This window comes from Schistocerca nitens, chromosome 4 (genome assembly GCF_023898315.1).
Source record: "Schistocerca nitens isolate TAMUIC-IGC-003100 chromosome 4, iqSchNite1.1, whole genome shotgun sequence".
Classification (NCBI taxonomy): Eukaryota; Metazoa; Arthropoda; class Insecta; order Orthoptera; family Acrididae; genus Schistocerca; species Schistocerca nitens.
Genome location: NC_064617.1, coordinates 513,765,216 through 513,779,819, shown reverse-complemented (window position 1 = coordinate 513,779,819; position 14,604 = coordinate 513,765,216). Strand labels below are relative to the sequence as shown.

Below are 14,604 nucleotides of genomic sequence, written 5' to 3'. Positions count from 1 at the left end.
AATGGCACGTTTTCCTTGCACCTTAAGTTTTATTTTAGCTGCAATAGTGGGATACAACAATATTCTTTGTTAGTGTGTCAGTTCTTACCAGTCAAAATTACAAAAATTTAACTGGCAACTACAACAATGAAAAATTCTCGAAATTCTTAAAAATTCCCTTGTTTTTCCTGGATGAATAAAGGGTTGGTTGGTTTTGGGGAAGGAGACCAGACAGCGAGGTCATCGGTTTAGGGAAGGACGGGGAAGGAAGTCTACCGTGCCCTTTGAAAGGAACCATCCCGACATTTGCCTGGAGCGATTGAGGGAAATCACGGAAAACCTAAATCAGGATGGCCGGACGCGGGATTGAACCGTCGTCCTCCCGAATGAGAGTCCAGTGTCTAACCACTGCACCACCTCGCTCGGTGGATGAATAAATTCCCGGGTTTTTCCCACTTGTCCTGGCGTGTATACATCCTGAGTAAATGCCGGCAGTGGTCATCGTGAGAATATGCAGATGGACATTGTGGCACTAGAGAGAGGAAGATCATTGTATTTGGTGTGTGGCTCTGGCATGCAACTGCAGCAGCAATTCAAGCAACAGCTGGCATAACAAACTGTTACAAATTGTTACTTCAAGGACAGCTTTGAGCCAGATGCACTGTAGCATGCATTCCTCTGATCCCAAACCACTGCCTTTTGTGACTTCAGTGGTGTCAAGTGAGAACTCCTTTGAGAGTAGGTTTGTTGTGTTTTCTGTGACAACTGGTTCTGCCTTGGTGCCAATGATGGCCATGTGTTGTTTAGGAGGAGGCCAGTTGAGGGCCTGCGACCAACCTATCTATGTGTTAAACACACTGGACCTATACCTGCAGTTACAGTCTGGGGTGCAATTTCGTATGACCGCAAGAGCACTCTTGTCTCACACAACCTGAAACTGTTGTTGCAATTCATGAGCTGCTGTAACCCAACATACATTACATTGCCTAGGCCTGCTCGACCATCAGATCTGCCTCCACACGGGACATCATTGGATGAAAATTCCAGCATCACCTACAAACAGCATTAACTGTTCCTGTACTGACTGACCAAGTGCAACAGGCGTGGAACCCCATCCCACAAACTGACCAAACTGAAATCTGGCATCTGTACAATGCAATGCCTGCACATCTGCGTGCTTGCATTTAACATTATGGCAGTTACAATGGTTATTAATGTAACAGCTTATCTCACACTGGCACTAATCTGTGATCTTGCAAGTGCAATATTAGTTTTATCAGTACGTGTTAACAGGAACAGAAACAACAACAACAATAATAACATTAACCAGTATACCAGCTCATACAGTGCTGCCCTGGCCCAAGCTCACTGCTACTGCCATGCAGAAGTGTTGCCGAGTCACTGAGTATTGGTTATTCTTTGCACACTGGGGCATTGCACAAAAGACGTAATGGGTAATACATTTAGCATTACTCCAGCTACATACTGCAATAATTAAATTGCAAATATCTGCTGAAACACTAGAGAAAATGCACCTGGCAACTCTTAGGGGACACGTACGTACGTACGTACGTGTGTGTGTGTGTGTGTGTGTGTGTGTGTGTGTGTGTGTGTGTGTGAATAATTTTAAAAACTGTGTTTATATGAATAATTTTAAAAAGCGCCTTTCATTCCCGTTTGGTATTCAGTCTAGTGCAATTTTTTCCTTCTTAACATTCCCCACTACTTCTTACACTTGGTTATAGAATAAATTGATTCAGTTTCTTATGATCAGATAGATGACAGGTGTTACTGTCTTCCACAATTTGCAGCTTGAAAAATTTGTGCATCAACTGGAACTGTACTTACCATTTGCAAATTATCGCCTTTTTTTATTCAAAATAAATGCATATATCTGGCTAGCCCAGAGCACAGTGTACATTATTTGTTGGCATCAAATTTAAGTTACAAGACCTCATATATAATCATACAGTCAGCATATCATCTACTATGTAAAGATAATCTGATTGTGGATATATTAATTCCATTCTGTAGACTGAATCTGCCATTTATAACTGGACACCAATTGCTACACTTGATAACTTTCCTGCTAACACAACCACCACTCTTTCATGGAAATTTACATTTATTTTGTTCCACTCCTCATTTTGGGGCAAAGGACTTTAGCTGTCAGCTGAGGCATTTTCTTTTCTTTTTTTTCTTTTTTAAATGTGCTACTCATGAAATGAAAGTGCAAACTACGCTTGATGAATTTTACAAATACCGGTGTTGTGTCACCCATAGTCTCAGAGAAAGTTTACCAGTTTTTCACAATGGGTCAATTGTTCATTATCTTCAGCACATGTAGCTTCTATGCCAGAGGCGTGATTTTTAAAACTCACTGGTATTACTACGAGGGCTGTCTAAAAAGTATCTGACCCTTGGCCAGAAAAAATATTTCAAATACCTGATGGGTTTGGGACCCTAATCCCTTCAAAGTAGGCGCCTTGTGCTTGCACACACTTAGCCCAACGATCCTTCCACTGCCGGAAACCCCTCTGGAAGTCTTCTTTTGGAACGGTATTCAGCTCCGTCGTCATCTCCCACATTATCTCTTTTCTCTCAAAACAGGATCCTTTCAATGGCATCTTCAATTTTGGAAACAATCAGTAGTTGCAAGTTGCCATGTCTGGAGAGTAGGGAGGTTAGCTGTAATTCCACATTTGGCCATGAAATTTTGGATCAAGTGAGATGAATGTGCAGGGCGTTGGCGTGATGCAGTTGCCAGTTTTTCGTCGTCCACATGTCTGGTCTTTTGCACCAAACTGCGTCACAGAGTTGCCGGAGAACATCTTGATAGTACACCTTTGTCACTGTACTTCCGGTGTGTATTCATGATGCACAATTCCACAGACATTAAAGAAGACAGTCAGCATCGCCTTTATTTTGCTTCACACCTGCTGCACTTTCTTCGGCCTTGGAGACTCAGGATGCTTCCATGGCGATGACTGTCTTTTTGTTTCTGCGTCATCGTCTTACACCCGTGACTCATCTCCAGTTATCACGGTGTTCAAAAACCCAGGATCGGTGTTGGTGGTGTCCAAAGGTCCTGTGCAATGTCAAAACGGAGGTCTTTTTGTTCCAGTGACAACAAATTGGGCACAAATTTCACAGCCAGCCACTCTGTGCACGTTCAAATCATCACACAAAATTGAATGTGCAGAATCTTTACTCACTCCAAACTCTTGGGCAATCTCCCGCACGGTCAGACGACGATCTGCCATCACCAAATTTTGCACCCTCTCAACAACAGTTGCACTCCGAGCTACTTTCCATTGAGAACATTCTCTTATTAACCGTTTCCACTCCAGCAAGGAGTGGTGCTCGACATTGTGAATTTTGTTTTCTGTTCTGATGTCGAGCCCCATTCCACACAATTTTTCGTAGCTCTCACATGTGCCTGTCTCTAATCTGGCTGTACTAGTTGGCATCAATGGTACTTAGTGAGCATCTAGAAAAGCCTATGTTAACTGCAGCTCTTGTGTTAAGAAAAATGTTGTAATTATGTTCAAGTTTGTAGGCACAACACGGCTAGTTCTTCATGTAAAGTCATTTTTGAGGGAGGGAAAGGGGGGGATGGGAGGGGGGGGGAGGGAGGGAGGGAGAGAGAGAGAGAGAGAGAGAGAGAGAGAGAGCTTTTAGAGGAATGTGTAAGTCAAAATGAAAGTGACAATGATTTTCATGATGACAGTGATTCATTTCTAAACAAATCAAATGAAATTACCATGGAAACAGTCCACCACGAAGAGTTTCAAAAAAATATCAAACAATGAAATGTTTTGTATTTTAAGCCTTCAGTAAATATATTTGAATGAAAATGTACTTTTTGTTTTAATGTATATCCTAATTGTTGGTCAGTAACCTCACTGTTCCCACAGACAGACTCGTGCAATTCTCCGTGCGCTCACTGTGCACAACCAGTTGTTAACAGCACTACGAACCAACCAGTAGATAGCAAAATTTATTATCTTAAGAAACTTTAGCAATCTCTAATTCCAGTGTAAGTTCAGTCTTTAGTAGATAATAATTAGGAAAATACCTGAAACAAATCCTAAAGTTACAGCCCGGACAATGTTCAATACTTCTGCACTGAATATTATTACTGAAGAAAGAATAGCACAAGTTCTTACAACATAGAGTACAGTCTTTGGACTCTACACAAAGTATACATCGAATCTTAAGAGCCACATTTTAATAATATGACCCCCAAGAATTATCTGACAGTTTAGTTATCTCTAAACTGATCTGATTAATTCCAGTAGGCACTCCATCATTAATTATTTGTTTCAGATCTTTTAAGTAAAGTTTTAAAATTATAAAAACTTATTACTTCACTGTAGGTAAGTGTCACCTTTATGTAATTAAGGTGCTTTAATTCACATTTGTACAAAACAGGACTATTCTTAAGCAATTAAAAACCGTATTTTCCAAGGACTCAAACAAGAAAAACAATTGATGATGATTTATGGAATCTTTACATTTGTGACATCTGACATCATGGAACAATACGTAAAACATATGTACAAAAGTCAAATTTCAAAAGGTACAACTACACAGTAAAAATACAACAAAATATGGTCACCAATGATATAATTCAACAATAATTAAGTATAAATTTGTATCATTTCTTTCTTACAGACATAAGCATTTGTAATATGCTTGATAGCAAGGAAATTAAATACAACTCTGTAAAATTATCCAGTGGGATTAGAGGTCTGATGACTTAATTGAAACAAAATAATACTTATGTCTTCACTTACAAACAATAAAATATGGGGCAACTAGGAAAATGACAATGGTGACTAGTAACGACTTCTCTGATCCCATTTAAAAACTGTAGCAGCACCTCGAAGTTCTCAGCCAACAGCAGTACTTGCACTTCACAAAGTCATAATAAATACAATTTCGGGCTTGCCAGTGACAGTTTCCGATTTGTCACTTAGAGCTAACTGCCTTTCCACCGTCTTCATGGCTTTGATACTTGGGTTTACCATGAGTAAATGGGATGTAGCGGTACTTTATCATGTGCTGAAACAAAAATTTGGTTGTTTAAAAAATGCTTATCAAAGTGATTAATATGCACAACAATTGTATAGCAATTAAAAGCATTAATTTGAGCATTGGATCAACTTTGATGTCTACTGAAACATTCATAATTAAGGCCAGAGCACCTCCATACTCAATATGAGCCCAATATTAATGCTGCAAATACACTTGCATGACATGTCACTGCTGCTAGATATGTGCTATGCACTTCTCTCAGTGATGCTGGCAGTAGTGGAGGATAGGTAGAATACTGTGGGATTTTAGAATCTATGCCTCCCTGGTGTGTGACTTTTGTTGCTATGGGCAACTGCGGACACTATGATTTTTTTTATTCCATGTATTGAGCTTTGTGTGTGTAATTCATGTAGCTTGCTTAATGTATTAATAAACTGTTCTGTAATATTCTAAAAAAAATTACGAGATCACTGGCTCAGGGAAATTAGCAGCAGCGCGCGGTAATTTGGAACGACATAATCGCTAAAATCATGATGCCAGTAAATACCAATCACTGCCTACAATTGAAAAACTGATGGGAAGAGAAAACTACAGTACCTGGCAGTTCGCTATGCGAACATATTTAGGACACTAACAATTGTAGGGATGCATCAGTGGCAAAGTACAGGACGCAACTTAAGTTTGTACAGCAAGAGCCAAAATTATACTCTACGTCCATCTGTTGATATATGTTCACCAGCAAAAGAAGCATGGGAACAGCTAAAGCAAGTCTATGAAGATTCTAGTCTCTTCAGGAGGATGGACTTATTAAAAACTTTACTGTCAACCAGACTGGATAATTGTTCGTCAGTAGAAGAATGTGTGTCAAAGATAATTTCCATGCCACAAAAATTAAATGGCTTGAATTGTTAAGTTAAAGAAGAATGGATTGGGTGTATTCTGCTTGCAGGATTACCAGACGAATATAAGCCTATGGTTATGGGCTTAGAAAATTCAAACGTGCCGATCACAGGAGACTCCATAAAAAGTAAATTACTGCAAGAAATAAATGATGGAGCTTGTAATAAACAATCTATTAGCGATGCTGCTCTATGAGTCAAAAAGAAAAGAGTGATGTAATATTCAAAAAAGGTCCCAGGTGCTATAACTGCAACAAATACGGGCACCTGGCTAAAAACTATCACAGCAAGAAGAACAACAACGAAAAAAAACTTTGGCCAAGACAGCCAACTACCAGACGTTTGTCACAACAGCAGCTGCAGGTAAAGATACGCGGGTAGAATGGTACGTAGACTCAGGTGCATCAGCACACGTCTAAATATCCTTTTAACGAAAGTAGTGTTGAAGCATTGGCAGGCTCACAAGTTTTAATAGCAAATAATGAAAACTTACCCATAAAAGTTATAGGATCTTCATTTGTAAATGTTCTCACTGGTAACAAGAAAGCTAGAACCAAAGTAGATGATATTCTGTATGTGCCTCAGCTAAGCACAAATCTACTGTAAAATAGTGGAAAAAGGTAATTCAATTTTATTCAACAAGCAAGGTTGTTGTATTTACGATGAATGCAAAAATGTGGTTGCTAATAAGTCATTAGCAAACGGAATGTACTGACTAGACCAACCAAATGATTGAAATTTTGAAGCAAAATCCATATTGCAGGCAAATAGTGCAGACTTGTGGCATAAAAGACTAGGTCATCTGCATTCTGAAGATATGGATGCACTTTTTTATGGCCTGTCTAGTGGAATTTCATATAAGGGAACAATAAATATGCCCTGTGCAATTTGCTTAGGGGGAAAAACAAGACTTCCTTTTGCACGATCTAGCTCAAGAGCCACAGAAATTCTCTAGCTGGTTCACTCATATGTGTGGGCCGATGCAAACTATATCAATTGGAGGAGCCAAATACTTCCTTCCTCAAATTGATGATTATTCCAGGAAAGTATTTGTATATTTTCTCAGAAATGAACATCAAGTAGCACAACTGATACGAGAATTGAAAAATCTAGTAGAAAGGCAAACTCGAAAAAGGATCTGCACTCTACGCACCGATAATGGCACAGAATATGTTAATGATAATCTGATAACGTTTTTCAGAAAGGAAGGAATCCGACAGACTACAATGCCATATAAACCAGAACAAAATGGAGTGGCTGAGCATTACAACTGTACAATAGTAGAAAAAGCAAGACGCCATCTCTTTGAAACAAATTTGCCAAATAAATTCTGGGCAGAGGCGGTCTCCACTGCTGTTTGTTTAATTAACAGGTCTCCGACTAATGCGCTAAAGAACAAGACCCCAGAAGGAGCTAGGACAAACAAGAAGCCGAATCGTTGGAAGTAAGGCATTTACTCGCATTCCAAGAGCCAACACACGGAAATGGGACAAAAAAAGTGTTGAGTGTATTCTGGTAGGATACTGCGAAGATTCGAAAGCATACAAGACTTTTTGACCCTAACTGTCAGAGAATCATAAAACGAGAGATGTGATTTCTGATGATACTTCGAAACAGTGTAAAGAGGGAACTGAGTCAAAGGAACCAAGTCAACTGTTTCTCCCAATGACAGAAGAAGCTAGATGAAGTATCTACAACTGAATTAGAAGAACCTGAACCTGAACCTGAGAGTGTAACATCAAGTAGCAGTTCAATGAATACTAGCAGCAATGACGAAACAAGTCCAGACAATCCAATTAATGATAATGAGCAAGTGCAGCAAATACAAAGGTCATCGAGAATTCCAAACCCAAAGAAACTGCATGACTCAGTCCAAACACAGCCAACTGACTCCAATCCTTCGACATTAGAGGAAACTATGATGTCAGACAACACTGAAAACTGTAACTTGTCTGGCATTGCCTTCAGCCAATCTCACAAAGAGAACCACACGTGGGAGTCTGCCAATTTACCTTCAAATAAAAAGAGATTAAAAGCAAAATGAGTATTTAAAAGAAAGAAAGAGATTAAAGGTCTCATTGTATGCTATAAAGCACGGCTAGTCAAAAGGTCGTGCTCAGAAGCAAGGCCTGGACTACGATGAAATGTATGCGCCAGTCATAAGATATAACTCATTAAGGTATTTATTTGCTTTGGCTGCTAAATGTGATCTTGCAATTGACCACTTAGATGTTGTCACAGCTTTCTTACAAGGTGACTTACATGAAGAGAGTTATATGAAAGTTCCAGAAGTAGATCGAGTTACAAAGACAGTGAAAGATAATGGTGTACAAAGACTGAAAAAGGCAGTATATGGATTGAAGCAAGGTGGTTGCTGCTGGAACTTGAAATTAGATGGTACACTATTGAATTTACACTTCAAAAGGTCAACAGCTGATCCTTGTGTCTTTTATAAAAATCAAGGTTCAGACATTTTAATAGTTGCTGTTTATGTGGACGATATGCTCATTTTTAGTAACAATTCACAAGACAAAGATGCTTTTAAAAACAAACTCAGAGAAAAATTTAAGCTGAAAGATCTTGGTAACTTCACCAACTGTTTAGGCATCAGAATTAATAGGAACCACGAAGGATGTTATTTGTGGATGGATCAGACACACTATGTGGAACAAATTCTCAACAGATTTAATATGAAAGAGTGTAATCCAATATGTACACCACTGGACAGTAATCAGATGCCCACTCATGACGTGGGTCCAAAAACAGAACAAGAGCAAGAAGCTATGAAGAACATACCCTATCGTGAAGCAATAAGTAGTTTAATGTATGTTCAATTAGCAACAAGGCTGGACCTAGACTTTCCGATAGGAACTGTTAGCCGTTTTTGTAATAATCCAGGCATATTGCACTGGCAAGCAGTCAAAAGGATCTTCAGATATCTAAAAGGTACCAAGGATATGAAACTTTAGTTTTCTAAATCAGAGGACTGCCACATAGTAGGTTACTGTGATGCAGATTGGGCTGGAGATTCTGAAGACAGAAAGTCAACAACTGGATCTCTCCTTAAATTTCAAGGAGCAGTGATATCTTGGCAGTGTAAAACAGCCAACAGTGGCCTTATCTACAACTGACGCAGAATATATGGATCTGACCACCTCATGTTTTGAGGCTCTATGGCTTCAAAGGCTACGCAATGAAATATCACCAAACCCCAAAAAAGACCCTGAAACTATTATGTGACAACAAGGCAGCAATTGACCTGTCTAAGAAAAGCAGCTATAAGACTCAAACCAAACATTTAGATACAAAACACCACTTCATAAGGGAAAAAACAGAAGCAGTACATATTACTGTGGAGCACGTACCTTCAGACCAAATGCTGGCAGATATGACGACAAAATCTCTGACAAAGGCACGCCATCATCTGCTACTGCAAGATTTTGGACTGAGAAAGTAGTTTTTTGTTTTTGTGCGTGTGCGTCTTTTTTGCAGGCATAATTCTAGTGGGGGTGTGGGATTTTAGAATCTATGCCTCCCTGGTATGTGAAGATCTTTTGTGTTGCTATGGGCAACTATGGACACTGATTTTTTTTATTCCGTGTATTGAGCTTTGTGTGTGTAATTCATGTAGCTAGCTTAATATTTTAATAAATTGTTCCAATCGGAAACTGCCCGTAAATTACTCTGCTATCAAATACTTTACATTTACTCCAAGTATCCCTCACACAAATTGGCATGTTACAGGGTGCATATATTATACATGGGTGTCGCAACATCAATGGGTACCTTCCATAACATACTAGACACACACTGTTTTTACAACATTCTTTGCTCTTCATACACCATTCATTCTGTTTCAATTTAATTCTGTCAAAAAATGGATTTTAACTGTTGATTATACACATGGGAGTGGGAATACGAATTGTGGTACGTAGGCTTGATTAATGGGTTCTTTTCAGGGCAACTACAACTGTTACTAGTTTGCTCTTTTCTAGTTATCATCAAAATACAGTGGCTTGCTTAGTATCTATACAGATTAGAATACAGAGGCTCTTATCTTTCTAAAATAAATGTTCACAATTTTAGCACTTTCATTGTGCGAGATGCAAGAAAGGTATGGTTTAACATTCCAATTACAATGAGGTTATCAGAGACAGATTACAGCACGAGACTTGATTTGAGGAAGATGGGAAAAACTAAGGGAAGCTGGAGATGGGTATATATTCAGGGCTTGATTTGTGATGGTATGTGCCAGTACACTATACTGGCACCTCCGACAAAAAGTAAAGTATTAAAAGAACATTATAAGATGAGCTTTGAAGACATGGGGTTCAAGTGCTGCTCTAAAATGAAGAGGCTGACACAGAAAAGGAAGTGGGCTACAAGAAACCAATGTGAGACAAATTCCAGTTCCCAGGAGGGCGGTGGTGCAGGTTACTATTTTCCCCATGCACCACCAGCTACAATTTGCAACTTACTGATGCCTTCACATTATGAGTAAATGGAAGCCGTTTGCCGGCATTTTGAAGAGAACTGTTGAAGGTACGCCTGTAACAGTAAATGTTAAAAATTAACCCAGCCTAACAATTACTCATTCGGGGCTCATTATATTATGTCCAATGAAATGGCAATTACGGATGAGGCACTTTTGTCTTGATTAAACATTGTTCACACTTGCCATATTGGCCATTGTTTATTTGTGAAGGAGGAGATGGACACTGTCGTCCTCTTGCAGGGGAGATATCGTCCGATGAGGCATCATGTTATTCGCAGGAAGAGACGATGGAGTCATAGGCGTCTGCGTATGACATCATATATTACTTTGGGGAAGATGTGCCGTTGACGAATGCAATTTGTGGTAACTATTAATGTTGAATTTAATTATGGTGGTAAAACAGATCTTGTTGATGGAAAATTTGATACATTTGCTCTTCAATTTCCTTCTTTTAGACATAATTTTTTTTTTTTTTTTTTTTTTTTGTTTGGGGTTTAAGGGCGCTCAACTACTGAGGTCATTAGCGCCCAGTCACAATTGTTAGAGCACATAGAATCTAGTAAAACTCAAGGGGGGGGGGGGGGGGGACACCAGAAAGTTCTTACGAAGTTGCAGATAAAATAAGTGAAAGAGTTAGATGTCTTTGGACAATCCAGTCAAAGTAATAAAACGAAGAACACGAGCAGCTGCTAGCGCCGTCAGCTAAAACATCCTGTAAAGTAGATGGCAGAGACAGGACAACACGAGATTGACTAAAACGGGGACACGACAATAAAACATGGCGCACGGTCAATGCATGATCACAAGGGCACTGCGGGGCTGGGTCACCGGAGAGCAGGTAGCGCTGGCTAAACCGGCAATGCCCAATCCACAACCTGGTCAGAAGGACCTCTTCTCGCCGAGATGGTCGGGAGGATGTTGTCCAAGCAGTTGGGAACGGTTTTACTGCCCGGAGCTTGTTTCCTTGAAGTGATGACCAAGTATCCCACCACAATGACAAGCCTCCTACAAACAACCCCACTAATGTCAGATGACGGGACACAATGGGAGGCCGGCCGAGGCAGGAGGACTGCAGCCTTGGCTGCAGCATCAGCAGCCTCATTCCCAGGCACTCCTACATGGCAGGGAACCCACAGAAAGCTGACAGGAGAGCCACCATCAGCAAAAGAATGGAGGGACCGCTGGATCCGTTGCACCAAGGGATGGACCGGATATGGAGCTCCAAGGCTCTGAAGAGCACCAAGTGAATCAGAGCAGAGTACATACGATTAATGGCGGTGGCGGCGGGTATACTGAACGGCCTGATGGAGAGCAAAAAGCTCGGCCGTAAAGCTGGAACACTGGTCGAGGAGCCGGTATTTAAAGGTGACGGCCCCGACGACAAAGGCACAGCCGACACCATCGTCAGTTTTGGAGCCATCAGTGTAAATAAAGGTGCGACTGGCAAGTCGCGCACGAAGTTCGACAAACCGTGAGCAATACACTGCAGCCGGAGTACCCTCCTTCGGGAGCGAGCTGAGGTCGAGATAAATATGAACCGGAGCCTGGAGCCAAGGTGGTGTCGGGCTCTCACCCTCTCTGAAGGTGGTAGGGAGGGCAAAATCCAATTGTCGAAGCAGGCGACGAAAGCGGACTCCAGGGGGGCAGCATGGCGGACACATACAACCCACACTGACGGTCAAGAGAATCGGCGAAGAAGGACTGATAATAGTTGAGACGGCGTAAGAGGGATGGCCGAGTAGACAAGGCTCCCATAATCCAGCTTCGATCGGACTATGGACCGATACAAGCTAAGCAGGACAGTGCGATCCGCTCCCCAAGATGAACTACTAAGAACTCCGAGGACATTAAGGCAACGTGTACAACGGGCAGCCAAATAAGAGACGTGCGGAGACCAACAAAGTTTCCTGTCCAGTGTGAGCCCTAGAAACTTAGTTGTTTCCACAAATGGGAGAAACACGGGACCGAGATGTAAGGATGGCGGAAGGAACGCTTTATATCGCCAAAAGTTGATGCAAACCGTCTTCTCTTCAGAGAACCGGAAGCCATTTGCCACACTCCATGAGTATAGGCTGTCTAGACAGTGCTGAAGGCAGCGCTCCAGGAGGGATGTTCGCTGGGCACTGCAGTAGATCGCGAAGTCATCGACAAAAAGAGAGCCTGAGACATTAGGTGGAATGCAATCCATAATTGGATTGATCGCTATGGCAAAAAGGGCTACGCTCAAGACGGAGCCCTGAGGCACTCCGTTCTCTTGGAGGAAGACGTGGGACAATACAGAACCCACAAGTACCCTAAACTTTCGATCTGTTAAAAAGGAATCAATAAAAAGGGGCAGGCGACCGCGTAGACCCCACCTGTGCATAGTGCGGAGGATACCTCCTCTCCAACAGGTATCATAAGCCTTCTCCAAATCGAAGAACATAGCTACCGTTTGGCACTTTCGCAAAAAGTTGTTCATGATGAATGTCGACAGGGTCACAAGGTGGTCAACACCGGAGCGGCGGCGACGAAAGCCGCATTAAACATTGGTAAGTAGCCGTCGAGATTCAAGAATCCAAACTAACCGAGCGTTAACCATGCGCTCCATCACCTTACAGACACAGCTTGTAAGAGAAATGGGGCAGTAACTACAAGGAAGGTGTATATCCTTCCCGTGTTTGGGTATAGGAACAACGACGGCGTCACGCCAACGCATGGGGACTTGACCTTCGATCCAGACACGATTGTAGGTACGAAGAAGGAAGCTTTTGCCTGCCAGAGAAAGGTGGGCCAGCATCTGAACGTGAATGGCATCTGGCCCCGGAGCAGAGGACCGGGACAGTGCAAGCGCACATTCGAGTTCCCACATAGTAAAGGGGGCATTATAACTTTCCAGATTCAGCGAGTGGAAAGAAGTCGCCGAGCCTCTTCTGCCTCTTTCCTGGGAAGGAAGGCAGGGTGGTAATGGGCGGAGCTTAAAACCTCTGCGAAGAAGCGGCCGAAGGCGTTTGAGACATCCACAGGATCAACAAGGACCTCATTACCTGAAGTCAGGCCAGGTACCGAGGAGTGGGCCTTAATGCCCGACAGCCGGTGCAGGCCACCCCAGACGACAGAAGAGGGAGTAAAACTGTTAAAGGAGCTGGTGAAAGAGGCCCAACAAGCTTTTTGCTGTCTTTGATGACTCTACGGCACTGCGCTTGGAGTCGTTTGTATCCAATACAATTCGCCAACATAGGATGGCGGCGAAAGGTGCATAAAGCACGTCGTCTAGCACGGATAGCGTCTCTAGAAGCCTCATTCCACCAGGGGACGGAAACGCAACGTGAAGAAGAGGTAGTACGAGGAATGGAACGTTCGGCAGCATTGATGATAACAGCCGTGAGGTATTTGACCTGACTGTCACAACTGAGAAAATCGTGGTCCGGAAAGGTCGCCAGGGAGGAGTAAAGTCCCCAGTCAGCTTTCGGTATGTTCCAGCTCGAAGGACGTGGGGATGGGGTGTGGTGCAGGAGACGAACGACACAGGGGAAGTGGTCGCTCGAATAGGTGTCAGAAAGGACAAACTACTCGAACCGACGGGCAAGAGTGGTAGAACAGATCGAGAGATCCAAGTGGGAGTAGGTATGAGTAGAGTCCGAGACGAAAGTCGGGGCGCCAGTATTGAGGCAGACAGGATTGATATGGTTGAAGACATCCGCCAAGAGGGAGCCTCTCTGACAGGATGCAGGAGAGCCCCAAAGGGGATGATGGGCATTGAAGTCGCCAAACAATAAAAACGGCGGAGGAAGCTGAACAATTAGGTGCATCATGTCGGCCCGACTAACTGCGGATGACGATGGAGTGTAGATGGTACAAACTGAAAAAGTAAAAGCAGAAAGAGTAATACGGACAGCTATTGCTTGGAGTGGGGTGGTCAATGGGATGGGATGGTAATAGACATCGTCCCGAACGAGCAACATGACCCCACCATGAGCCGGAATACCGTCCACAGGGGTGAGGTCAGACCGCTCCGAGGTATAGTGGGTAAAAGCAACACGGTCAGTTGGGCGCAACTTGGTTTCCTGGAGACCAAGGACGAGTGCACAGTGCAGGCGGAGGAGCAGTTGTAATTTCTCCTGATTAGATCGAATACCTCTTTATGTTCCAATGTAACAAAGCCATCACTAGTCAGAAAAAAGGGGGAACGAAACGGGTGAAGAGCTGGTA

General features: G+C 42.4%; 1 protein-coding gene across 1 annotated transcript in view; it reads right to left on the bottom strand.

The window, feature by feature from the left end:
• Positions 1 to 4,474: 4,474 nt before the first annotated feature.
• Positions 4,475 to 14,604, bottom strand: part of LOC126251384 (protein RER1) — an 83,128-nt gene continuing 72,998 nt past the window's right edge. Inside the window, exon 6 of the mRNA XM_049951773.1 lies at positions 4,475 to 5,046. Coding sequence (XP_049807730.1) covers positions 4,954 to 5,046 — 93 coding nt within the window. The 3' untranslated portion in view covers positions 4,475 to 4,953. The remainder of the gene's footprint in view (positions 5,047 to 14,604) is intronic.